We start from the raw sequence: 14130 nt of genomic DNA, 5'->3' as shown, positions 1-14130 counted from the left end.
ATATTCATCACTCATGTGAACCGTTTATTCAATATTTACTTCCGATGCGTTGTCGCCGCTGATTTGTTCATTCATATCCAGCGCTGAGTGTGAGTAACGCAATCCAGTCAGTTGCGCATGCGCATCATGGCACTTCCTTTTATAGCCGCCTTTAAGGCTTTTTGGTGGCACTTAATCATCGATTAGTAATTATTTTGTTACTTATTGTATCGTAATATTTTTTTTATAGAAACATTGAAAACACATGAAAGAAACGGTGAGCCGCAAGCGTGTGAAAGTGAATTTTTCCACGTCACTGCGCAAATTAATGGGAATCGACTTATTATGCGCCAACTCACCGGCATTTTTTGTGCATTAACTTAGCAAAAACTGAAATAAAATCAAATCCTATGCTGACTAATTCAAGTACGGGTTCGGGTAATTACTAGAACTAGGCACATTAACGTGTAACATTTTTCTATGTATTTTCTCATGCGACCTAGCGCTTTGCAATACTTTTTCACGATTCGATTTTGTGCTACAAAATTTTCTGCCAAGCAATTTCCTCTGCCTTGGCTCACATAATAAATCAGACGCTCAATCGCATTTTTTTTTTTTTTAATTTTTCTCTTTTTTGCACATGCAAAATCATAATTACGATTGCCGATAGGCCACACCGCTAAGGAAAACAAAACTGCAACAACAAAAATATTAAAAAAATTGTGCAAATAAATCCAAAAATATTGTGGAAACACCAGCAGAAGCAACAAAAATATTGAATTCAATGAACGCATAGATTTTGCCAAACAATCGTACATACATACATACATATTTACTTTTGAGGCCATTAATACTCAACACTTCAATGCTTTGGCAAACATTATGAGTCAGCAATGTTATTGCTTCTTTATGCCTGCATACATACATATCTATGGGTATGTGAATAGTTCGTATTGTATTAGCGACACTCTGGCAAGCAGACAGTATGGCAGTCATTTAATGTACATATATGCATATGTATGTATATACGTACAAATGTACATAGCAAGGAAGTCAAACAGTTAGATTTGTTTGAAAGACAATCAGCCATAGCCCTCAGTTTTTTTTTCTTTTTTGTTTTTTTTTTAAACACATGCTTGCTAATATAGATGTATGTATGTATGTTTGTATGTACCTAAGTACACCTATTTACACTTGCATGTGCATGGACTAATGCTGCCTTATATGGCACACCCCTCACGACGCGTGAATCACACACTTCCAAAGGTTTTTAACCATTTTGCTATTTTGTCACATAATTTTAGAAATACAAGGTGGCGCAAAACTAATCATCACATTTTGATTTTGAATAACTTTTTTATTACATAAAAAATATTTTTAGTGATGGAAATCTTCATTTTGCCCTTTAAGCGCTGCATTGGATGTCTGTTTGTATGCTGCGGCTGTCGAATTCTATTTGCAAAAATTATAAATCTTTCGATAGGGTAATTAATTGTGCGTCACCTTGTATATGTGCATATGTATTTGTGCATACATACATCCATATTATACAGATTAGTACATTTGGCAAAAGAGTGTGCGGCGAATCATAAGGAGCTTAAGCGCCATACCCTTTAGAAAACTCATAGTTGTAAGCAGAGATTTTTGCATAGTTGGGTTGGTCAACAAAATTTATGAAAATTATTCTGTTTTGTTTTTTCTGAATGACTAGCTACACACATAGTATAGGTATTTGTCTTTTTACAATGGTGGCACTATTTTTCAAGCAATTTTTTTTATTGTATAAATTTTTATAAAGCTATAACAGATATAAAACTTTTCAAATTTTGTAGAAATTTCACAAAAATTTAACAAATTATTTATTTAATTAATTTAAAATATTATCACCAACATATTCAGCTTTAGAAGAATTCTGGTTATGCAATTTTGTTGCTCATTCTAATTTGGAAATTATTTTTGAAATTTTATAGATTCACATTGAGAAGCCTACACTTTGATGCCACCTCTGACTAGTTGATGATTTTTGTGAGATATTTTTTCGCGGCAGTGACTGCATTCGGCGGAGGCTTGCAGAGACGCGGCCGTTATTAAAACAAAATCAATTTTTCCATTGTAGCCACTTGTCATAAAAATATTTTATACAAAGACTGGTTGGTGTCAACAGCAGATGGAGTTCAACTGGGCAAGCCAGAGCTCTCGAGCTATTGAACTGAAGTAAATAAATATTTTTATATTTATAAATCCTTCAAAGGCTCCTCACTATTGCCCTGCATTCTAGCCTCCGTCAATCGCAAGCATAAAGATATGGCAGATTATTTCTGTGATTTAACTAGCGCTACCTCCAAAAGTAATAGAAATACTGTCAGATGCCATGACTTCAAAATAAATACACACAGAAACCCTTCCATTGAATTATTAAAAATATACCAGAAGTTAAGATTAACTAACTTCCGTTCCCATTGGCTGTCACTCCAGCAGCATTCTCCGTACATGTAAGTTTATAAGAATTCGGCAAGCCTTGAAAGTTTTTTAGAATCAAACTGTCATTCAATGTAATAAGCTTTGCTGTTGTTGTATTATGTTGTCTTTAATGTTTTTTTTTTTATTCTATTTCTTTCTATTTAATCTTTTCTTCAGCTAATCTCGTAAGTTTTCAAACAAAAAATGTTTCGCTCATTTATTTAGAACACAGAGATGATACGTAAAAAAAATTTCTCAGAAGCCTCTTTCAAACCAAAACCTATTTAATCGCACTATTTAAAAAATGGTGGCCGCCGTTGCCGAATGGGTTGGCGCGTGACTACCATTCGTGGTGCGTAGGTTTGAATCTTCGAATGAAGAAAAAGTTGTTTTCTAATAGCGGTCGCTCCTCGGCAGAAAATGGCACCTCCGAGTATATTTCTGCATGAAAAAGCTCCTCATAAAAAATATCTGCCGTTCGGAGTCGACTTAAAACTGTAGATCCCTCCATTTGTGGAGCAACATCAAGACGTACACCACAAATAGGAGAAGAAGCTCGGCCAAACACCTAACAGAAGTGTACGCGTCAGTTATTATTATTTTATTTTTTTTTTTTTATATTTCATTTCATTTAAGCGTCGCACTTTAATCGCAACCTCATTGGCATACGAATGGCTTTGGCGCTTGCAATTCGTAGCTATTTCCTAGTAAGCTATTTAAATAATTATAAAACTGATTTCTTACAATTCCATATGCATTTCCTCTCAGCTGTTTTTGTAAATATTATACAATCTTACGTTCTGATATATGTAGTATGTTCAATATATAGTATTTATATATCTGTGTACTTAAAATATAATTTCCATAATGTTCTATAATCATTTATAGGGTAAAACCATATGCCTAAAGACATCGATGGTGTTGGTACCTATTTTATAAAAAAAAAATTATCAGCGAAAATTTAGGACAATTTAAATTTTGTTTTAATTTGTACAAATCATTGCACAGAAATGCATACTCGTACACCCATATAAACAATAATAGCAGCGCGACAATTTTTTTTTTTTATAATACAACAAAAATCATTTAACTCAAAACTTTAAGCTTTGCACATAATTATAAATTATAAAAAATTCCACAATTTGTAGTTCGAATTTTTAAAAAAATTCTGGATGTGCAGTTTTGTAGCCAATTCCATTTTTGTACAATATGGTGCGCGAATGAAGTGTCTCAAAATTCGCGTTGGTTTCTGATAATTTTTTTGCATGCGGTCTTGTGCATTTTCTTCCATTCTCCCTTTTATTGCAATAACCTTAGAGAGAATTGTACAGGGTCTGAAGAATTGGTTTAAAGGGATCGTGCGGTGTGTTGGGTCAAAAACATTGAAATTGTTTTTAGCATAATTACTTCTTCAATATATCCACAATATGTACATATGTAAAACGATTTTTCCAAATTCACATCCGTGAAATATGATTAAGCCCTTTGGTTCGGCAATTATTTGTTTGCCTTGATTCGAATTTCACTTCTAACTTAACACTCACTTTTCTTCACATATTAAATTTATTCTAGAGTGTCTAGACAAAGTTGCAAGTCGCTACACTACATACTTCGTTTGGGGGCTATGAAAGATTACTTGTGAGCGAATTCAATCAGTGGTGTTATAAAATTTGCTAGGTAATTTCACAATAAAATTCATTAGGCATTAGGATATTACTGGTCTGCCTCGGAAATGCACCCGAATTTAGCAAATATTGAAGGTAGTAATGAGAATCTTAAATTGTTTTTTAATAGTTTCAAAGCATGAATTACAAGCCGCTGACGGAGCAGAATTTTGAATTTTTTTTCTATTTGTAGGATTCAAAACATTTCACCTGCATTTTCTCTGGACTTTCTAAATGACGGTTAAACTTGTGTATGTATATTCCCAGTTACTAGTAGTCTCCTTTACGTGAATTTCGCTTAAGCCTTATTGTTGTTGGTATTGTATCAGTCTAAAATACTCTCTGCTTGCTATACGCAATAGCATTTGAAGTAGGTGGATCCGATTGAAACAACAAATAGTTTTATTTAAGAAAATATTGCAACTACCCTTCTACCCTTGGCACAATATTCCTGATAAGATTGCTCATAACAAACCACCTTTTCTAAGAGTATGACCAACCAATGCATGTATGAGTAACTGTTACTTTGTCATAACTACTGTTACTTTGACATAACTATTTGTCCTAAATATTCGTCGCACTCTGCAGTACTCGATAGGTAGTGGGTATTTCACAATTATTTCATAAAAATGTTGGATGAGTGGTGTCACCTGTATTGCTAGCTAATGTAATATTACTTGTATATAAAAAGGGTATGCGTGCAAGCTGATAGCTTCATGGTATAATATAATATCTATAGATTTGTATCTGTTAAATGTAGCTAATGGTATATTAAGTAATAGTGTGTAAATATTGGCTTATTCATATCTAAGTATACACTTATAGTATACTATATAGTATAGATAGTAACGAAATGGAACATTAAAACTCAAACCGCTGGTACTACTCAATTAGCTCAATGGCAAATATTCGTCAATTTCATTACTCGTTTGTGGACAAACGAATTAAGTATTGTAATATTCGTAGTTATCTTATTTTGATGTCTGTATTTTAATCTACTTATACTAGTATGTATGTACAAGGTGGCGCAAAATTATTCATCCAATTTCGTTCTTGAATAACTTTTTTACTAAATAAAAAAATAATTTTGAATGATGGAAATGTTTATTTTGACCTGCCATTCACGAGTGTCAAATATAATTGACGTACGATGCCATTTACAGAAATTATAAATCTTCGGATAGGGTAAGGCCACCTTGTGTATACAAAAAATCAATGTTTTTATCAAGAACAGTTAGTAACAGTTTTTGTGAAAAACATTTTCACAGCAGAATTCATTCGGAGGGAGGACTACCGTTATTAGATAATATTTTTTCTGTCATTTGATGTTTCATGTTCATAGTAGGCATGGAACTTGAGATTAGCCGATTGATAGTCAAGCAAAGCGACTACTTGTGTGATTAGCGAACAATTTTTCCTAGACAGCATGCATAAGAAATTAATTAATATTTATTAAATAATGTTTTTGTAAACTATTTATTATTTTTGAAATCGATAAAGCAGAGTTGTATCGTTATAATCTGAATCTATAGGCCTCTGCTTTCCGCCAAGCGTTAGCAAGTGGCGAAAAGATGAACAACTCGTATAAATAAACGTGGCTTAGTAGCGCTTGAATAGAGATGTGAGTTACACCAGTTTTATGGGATATAACCATACTCGCTAGCGCCGAATCTTGCTCGATAACTTCGTTGTTGCTTTCACCGAGCAGAGAGGTAGCTAGCAGAGAAGTGGCTTATAGAACAGACTTTATTTTATACAATATTTATATTATATACTATATATGTACATATGTATGTAAGCATTTAGCAAACCCTTTTCAAAATCACTCAAAACAGCAATTCCCAGCATAGGCTGCAGCTTCGTGCATTCGTCACGTAAATGCCTTTGAAAGAAAGAATAAAAATTATTGCATATCTCAAGGGGAACGATTTGTTATTCAAGCTCCTATCGGCTTTTACGCTTCCTTTATGCAGATTTTCTCTGAGAAGACCCATTGTGAAATTTTTCTAAAACAATTCAACCCTCCAGCGACCTTTTTAATGCATTGTTTTCAAACTTCTCCAAAAAGGGTCAAAATACCCATATTTTTGGGGAGCTAACGGGTTAGAACACTACAAAAATATTGCTCGTGAGATTCTACTGTATTCGTTCGGGCTAGGTATTTCGCTCAAAGAAGTACTTTAACGGTTTTTTGCACTTTTTCGAAAAGCGCTCAAGTACATAAATTAAAAATTAATTAGGCTATAAAAAAAGTATATCTAAGAATGCATAAAACTTTTGGGGCTTTTACTATGTGGCTCTAATACTTTCATCCTGATTGTTGCACCGCTAAAATGGCTGTGGCGCTGTGTAAAACTTAACCACAGTATAGTTAGGTGTCAAATTCTGCAGAGTATAGCTTAATTTAAATGCTCAATACGGTTAAATTCGCGCTTAAATTAAGGGCAATCTTTGTTTATTTTACGTGATAATTTTTCGTCTTCATAAAATTAATTGTTGCATACTTTTAGGCACTTGAAAAGGATAAAACCAGTTATAATCCCAAATCAAATACTAATTAAATTTATTTGCAAAGAAAGTGAATTTGAAATACATATGCCATGCGATAGTTGTTTTTTTTTATGTAGTATTGGTTTATAAAATCAACATTTTTCAGTTTAAGCGCCGATACGTATTGCTAAATTTGTTTGACTAATAAATTAAGATTTTCAAAAATTTCTCTGTAATACTATTAACTATTTTTGAGTTACTATTTATTGCCTATTCTACTACACTTAATCAAGTCAGCCAGTTCAAAGGCATCGAAGTACTGAGCATTCGCTGATCTTTCGTACATACAATGAATTCATTAGTTTCATTGAAATAAGTTTCTTATCAAACCCGCCTAACCCTGAACATTTGCTAAATGAGTATAGTGCATTGCACTGAATTGTTTAATTGACTTCAAGGGCGAAAAATGTTTTTTTTTATAATGGCGCTAGTATTCAGTGGTTACTGGATTATTGTTAACAAACCTAAACTATTGTTCCTAACAAATAGTACTCTTATACACAATAACTTGGATAACAATACGAATATAGCTTGCCTATTTAGCTAATAAGCAATAGGCATGTACTAAATACATATAATATTTGAACTTAAAACAATGATATCAGCGGAAAATTTTATTTCATTTGCTTGTGATAGCAGGGAGCCCTGTAAATCGCGCCAAAGTGTTCTGTAAATGAAAATGCTACCAGTGACGGAAGTAGCTACTTGACGTGCACACAAAACCAAACACTTTTTGCATTCATTTTTTGTTTGTTTTTTGTTGCTAGTGTGACTGACGAATATACCTACATACATACATTGACGGCAATAGTCGAAGAGTAGCAAACAATAATATAGCAGTTCAATATCGTATCGTGATGGTATTGATAAAATTGTTGTTGCTTCATTTCAATTTTGATGACTCACAAACGTACTCTGCTGCCTGCCTGCCTAGCCTCATTGTCTCGACATACATATTTGACTTCTCGTTGCTACTGACTGACTTGACTGGACGTTCGGTTTGGCTGATTGACGAAGGTACTGAGCGATTGCTTGTGTTAAAATGGTGGAGGGTGGATAAGTTGAATGAATAGGCGAAGCATTTATTGACGCATTGAAAATGCACTCACTTGTGCGATTATACTTTAGTATGTACATAAATTTTTATTTTTTATGGTATATACATATTTACTGGCTTTGATATTTATGCTTATCCAAAAACAGTTAAAAACGGTTGAAAAAAATATATCTTTGAATATAAGAATACGCATTTGTATGTATGTTGAACAGATGTATAAATACATGTACAGAAGCGAAAAGCTAATAAATCAGCTGTCCATACATTAATGAAAATATAAAAATATCCGCATTGAGTTTCAGAGTTGAAATGGAAGTGTCGTGTTATTTTTTTTTTAGGTATTTAATTAATCTTTTTTCTACGCCTCGAAAAATAAACGAAGTTTTTTTCTGAAGCGTAACACTCTTCATGTTTTTTACAAACTTTCGATGCATATACTTGTATATGTATGTATGTATATCTAAAACATTGTTACTTAAGGGGGTCTTCTGGTCTCCAGCGAAAAAAAATCGATTTTTTTTTTTTGCATAATTTTGTTGTATGTGTATGCGAGAATACGCCACAGAAAGGATTTTTTGAAAATCGCATTTTTTCACATTTTTCTGGGCACCGAAGTGTACCCTCCTCCGGCCGTTTTATCATAAACTTTATCTTTAAACGCGTTTCCCCGAAAATCGTGTTTTTTAAGCATTTTGGTCACACTTTTCATAGTAGTTATACTCCGATTTCAATGGTTTTGGTCTTAAAAGGTTCGGAAAACTTACCGCTAAGTTTCCCCGTGTACGATTTTTGAAATTTTTTTCATTCCATTTTTATAACCTTTTAAAGTTCAAAAAATGAGCAAAAAAAAATTTTTTTTGCAAATTGTTGCATAACTTTTGAAAAAAATTAAAAAAAAAAAAATCTGTCACGGGAAAACTTAACCAGGGCAACTCTGAAGACAACGCATATCTAATTTTTGCTTTCTGATTACCCAGGTGGAAAAACCGTGACCAAAATGGAGACCTGTTTCGTTTGGAGGTGGACGTCTTCAGCGCCATTTCAAGGTCGCGGGTGTTAATTTTTTTCAAAGTCAAAACCATTTTTTAAAAGCCAAGACATGTACCTTTAAAATAAAAAAAAAAATTTTTTTTAATATTCACAGGATTTGTCACAATCAATCCCCAAAAAAACCCTTCATTTCAGGGCCTCGAGACCAGAAGACCCCCTTAAACAAGTGTTCCAAATTTTTTTTTTTTATTTATTTAGTAAAAATTTGCGCTTTATGTTAATTTTTAAGTGTTACTTCAAAGTATGACAGGATGAGTTCTTTGACAAACTAAAACTAAAAAAATAATATTTTACTGAAATAGGAATTAAAACTTATATTAATATAATATAATAATAATTAATTTCAGTAAAAATCTGAAAACTATAATACTGCTTTTTCTCAATATATTACGAAACCAGGGTCGACGGTACTGGGTTTGAAGCCTATTAAGGACATGTGACATTAAATTATAGAAAAAGTGTTTTTAGTAGCGGGCGCGCCTCAGCAGGCAAAAACAAATCATCTACTGCATTTTTGCATTTTTATCATAATTAATATTGTCATAAAAATTATCTACCGTTCAAAGTAGGCATTTTCATCATAGCAAATGCGACCATCGTACACACACAAACTGAAAAAAACACGTCATTTTGACAGCAAGCTCAACTTAAAGAACTTAATTACTGCTATAATTTGTTGTTTTCAAGATAATTACAAAAAACCAAAGCATTCGCACCGAACAAAAACAGAAGTGGTTTTCGCGGCTAAAATTTCAAACAAGCGACAGCAGCGAACCTTAGGCTATTTCTATCATCGTCATTGTTGTCTTGAATCGCTAGCGGACATGCACCTATGCGCCAACTCGTCCAATTACTGGATAACGCCTTCACCTGCTTTCAGCTTAACCCAAGTTGAGCTGCCTCGCGATCCACAGTTCTTTTCCAACTTTCCCTTGGCCTACCAGGCGCTCTTCCTCTCGCTGCGAGTGGGTTCCATTCTATTGCCTTCTTCGCTATGTTACCGTTTTCCTTGCGTAAAGTGTGACCAAATACACTTCCACTTCTGTGTTTTATTCCAAATGTCTAGCGGCTCCTTGTTTGCCTGTTCGAACAGTTCCTTGTTTGGCATTATTTTTAACCAGAAAATTTAAATTATATTCTTTAGGCAGCTGTTGACAAATTTCTATTTCTATAACTATAACTAATTATTTTTAAAATTTACCCGCTAATGACTTTACTCAAAAATTATTTATACGTTTTTCAAAACTGAATTTCAACCACTGACGCATGTGAAATTTTTCCTTTTTTTTTTGCTGTTTTTACGAAATTATTTATAAACAAGGTTAGTAAAAAATTTTTGTATCAACAGAAATATTCAAAGTATTCACTGTATTTAAAAAATAAAATATTTAGTATGCATTAAACAATGTATAGTATTGCTTAACAAAATAATAAACAAAAATAGATTTAAATAAAATTAAATAAAAATAAATAGAATTTGGAATATCTCGAAATGGGTTATGAATACATGCACCAAATGAAAACATACTAAAATTGCAGTTTATTAACTTTTAATATTTTGTCTGCGATGTACTTTTTGGTGGAAGTGTCCATCATTTGCCGTTCGACTGACATGTCCCATAAGTACTATTTTTGAGCAGTTTATTTTTATTTTAAAATATCGAAATGTTTCGCAACTCTCGCGTTATTTCCACCTGTAGCATTGTAATACGAAAATTTTCGAAATTGAATCACTTGGCAGTTTGAATTTGGCAGTTTTACACTCATCATTTACTGATAACAATGGTTAAGAAAGAAAAATATCAAAGAGCAAACAGCGAAATTTCAATATTTCCATTGTGCTTTCTAATGTGCTAATCTAATCAAAAAAATATTTGCAAAAATTACTACGCCTATGAATTGTTCAACCTGTATAAACGTTCGCATGATTTGTTTTATAAAATATTTATTTATGTATGTACATGCGCACGTTATAATGCTATGTACATATGTACATCTCTACATACATACATACCTACTCGTACTATTGGCTTATTTACGTAATCTAGATGAAATGTTACTGATAATACTCGACGCTTAGATCAGCGCCGCAAGCAAATTGAACGATGAGCGCATAAATTTAATAATAACGATTTTATGAGGTATTTTCGATAAGCACGAGTGCGTACACACGCTCATATTATGACTCCACCCATCGTCTACAAGTACATATTTGTATTATAAAAATCTTCAAAAATAATTTATATACTCTATTAATGTCTCTCATTCCTTTCTGTTTCTTTATTTCACAGAGGATGCACGCAAAACCGGCTCCCGTGTACTGTTGCACTGTCATGCGGGCATTTCGCGCAGCGCTACCATCGCCATCGCTTACGTTATGCGTTACAAATCGCTTTCGCTCTTCGAGGCTTACAAGTTGGTTAAAGTGGCGCGACCCATAATTTCACCCAATCTCAACTTTATGGGCCAACTGCTAGAACTCGAACAGAATTTACGTATGAGTGGCGTTTTGAAACCCGTCTCACCATCCGCCACTGCACCCACTACCCCAACATCTAGTCAAGTCGAATTTACCAATAACTCTGTGCTGAAACCCGCCTCGGCTGAGGACGAAGACGAAACCGATGCGTCGTTATTACGCAAGCGACCTGGTGAGGCCAAGCGTAAGATGAGCGCCGACGATGATGATGATGCCGGAGATGATTTGTTTGAGGATGCGCACAGTACGCTTAGCAGCCACAGCAGTTGTGCCAGTAATAGTCAAGCGCTACGATTGACATGGCCGCCACCTACAGGAACGCCCGCAGCTCTTCTCTCGCCCTCCACTTCGACGGAAGCGTCCTGCTCTTCTTCGGTATCGTCATCATCGCTATCTGCCTCTTCATGCGCCTCATCTTCAGCCTCAACGCCGACTTCACCATCCGTTTCTTCATCTGCAGCACAATCGCCCTTCCTATGCTGCACACCCACCGCCATGCCGAAACGTCATTCGCCCGCCAAACTGCGGCTCAACCTGCGTTCTACCTTCGCGCCGATACGACAGTCACAGTCGTGCATGTCGATACGCGAAGTGGCTGACGAAGCCTTAGCCCCGACTGCCAGCGAGGCAACAGACACGGCGTTGGCGATAGCAGGCGCAGCAGCTGCAGCCGCTAGCAGCGCGAGCAACATGCCCTTGCCCGTGGCGATGGACCATGAGAACAATGTTGTATTGGCAATGTCGACCAGTGAATGAAAGCACTAATACATACGTAATACGGTTACAACAATAAGGATTCACTAGTAGTAAAAATAAAAAATAAAACAAATAAAAATAGCAAATGAAGATAACTAAAAAAATTAACAACAAAAACAAAAGCAACGCAAGCACTTTGAGAAATGCTGTGAATATCTTTTAAGTGTACAATATAGCGAGCGTACCTACCTAACGATAGCATACATACTTGTATATACATATGTACACAGTTGTGCGTATATATATTTTGTGTATATTACATACATACATAGTAAGTACACTAGCATACCGATCGAACGAATAAGCGATCGAAATAACACCACGCCTACCATTATTACGTAAATACTGCGAGTACATATGAATTTCTGTAAAAGATCAGGAAAATTACTGACGAGTATATCAATTAAAAAGTCTTAAATGAATATAAAGCGGGATAATTAAAACGAAGAACAAACAAGTAAACATGCAAGTCATGTACCTAAATAAAGGCATACATATTGATACAAAAAGAATGCATATTATAAATTCAAAACTGAAGAATTGTGAAAATATTTACTTTTTGTAATATTGTACCTTTTTACCTTTTGAGAAAAACTAATAAAAGGGAGCGCATACAAATGGCGTTCAGAGAAATTGCAACTATGCATTTGCCTAAGCTTAAGGCTAATTTTCGAGTATGAAAAAAGTTTACTTTGAAAAGATTTAACTATGAAATGTTATTTATTTATTTTCAAATGATTTAAATTAGTAAAACGCTTACTTGTAGACATTATTGCCAAGGAGCTGTTTATATATAATATAATTTTCAGCTTAAGAAACATTCAGTAGAAGAAAAATTCGCTTTCGAAAGTCATTAATAAAATGTATTTAATATAAATGTAGAAGAAGTTTTTGTGAAATATTTAATTATCTTTTTATTTTGCAAATCCAAAAATTTTCAGCATAACTTGCTTTTTTACGGGAAATGATATTAACGACCGACCGACCGAACACCATTAAGTGGGGCAACATAGTGCATACACTCATGTCCACTTTATGAAGTTCGCTTATCTATGGACTTTTGGCTTTTTCATAGACTTCCACTTTTGTAAAGATGAATGCCTGCTACATCTGTGAATGAATAATAGTATAAATATTATTTTTATTATATGAAATACGAATTATAGTATAAATATTACTGTAAAGCCCAGCAACTAATTTAGTGATTGACAAATATAAAGTGCGAAGTCGATTAAAGTTTCGTCAAAAGTCCAGATATGTACATACATATATGCAATACTGTAATAATGTAGTTCACTGGCTGAAATTACATTTTTATAAATTTTTTTCGTTAATTTTTAATTTTTTTTCATTACTTTTTAATTCTTATTTTCGTTAATTTTTACATTTCCTCATGCCCTTCTAAGTCACCGGGTTCACATATATACTTAACCAAGCTGTAGCACCCCGTACGCTACAACATTGTGGTATATTGCGAGCATAAATTTAATGAAGAAAGAAAATCATGCATATACATAATTAATTTTTATGAGAAGTGAAAAATTTAGTTATTATAAGTAATAAAAATAATGTTAAAAAAACGATTTTTTGCAAATCTACACACATTCATATGTTTGTCCTCCCGAAAAAAAATGAAAAATCCTATCTTTTGCCTAGCATAATTTGTAAAAAAAAAAATAGTAAAAAAACCATGTACAAAACAAAAAACAAACTGTATACATATAAACATATTAGCAAGCGAATATTTATTTTAATGCCAAACTCTTTCTATAAAACTGTTTTAAGTTTTTCCTTTACGCACACACCTACAATAAGCGAGAAGTTTTCAAAGTATACAGTATGTAAACTTAATTGAAATCAAAAGCCTAAATCAGCCGATAAAAAAATTACCCAAGCATCACAACACATTGGCTTTTCCATATATTTCGTATATGAGTAATATAATTTAAAAACAAAAAAAAATGAAATATATATTTTTTAATTATAACATTTTCTATTCTCGTCACTACCAGAGTTTAATTTAATTTAATTTAATTACCTTACTAAGTACATATGTATATATGAATATCATAAGTTTATATTAAATTTTAATTCAAGTCCAAATGTATATACTTATGCATAATATATAAATTATT

The 14130-nt window shown here is 33.4% G+C and overlaps 1 protein-coding gene across 1 annotated transcript in view; it reads left to right on the top strand.

Moving 5' to 3' along the window:
- Positions 1-13939, top strand: part of LOC129253341 (tyrosine-protein phosphatase vhp-1) — a 57048-nt gene extending 43109 nt beyond the window's left edge. The window contains exon 4 of the mRNA XM_054891664.1: positions 11052-13939. Within this exon, the coding sequence (XP_054747639.1) occupies positions 11052-11995 (944 nt within the window). The 3' untranslated portion in view covers positions 11996-13939. The remainder of the gene's footprint in view (positions 1-11051) is intronic.
- Positions 13940-14130: the final 191 nt, after the last annotated feature.

Source organism: Anastrepha obliqua, chromosome 1, assembly GCF_027943255.1.
Source record: "Anastrepha obliqua isolate idAnaObli1 chromosome 1, idAnaObli1_1.0, whole genome shotgun sequence".
NCBI classification, from domain to species: domain Eukaryota; kingdom Metazoa; phylum Arthropoda; class Insecta; order Diptera; family Tephritidae; genus Anastrepha; species Anastrepha obliqua.
Note: the sequence above shows the minus strand (reverse complement) of the source record. Positions and strands in the feature narration are given on the sequence as shown.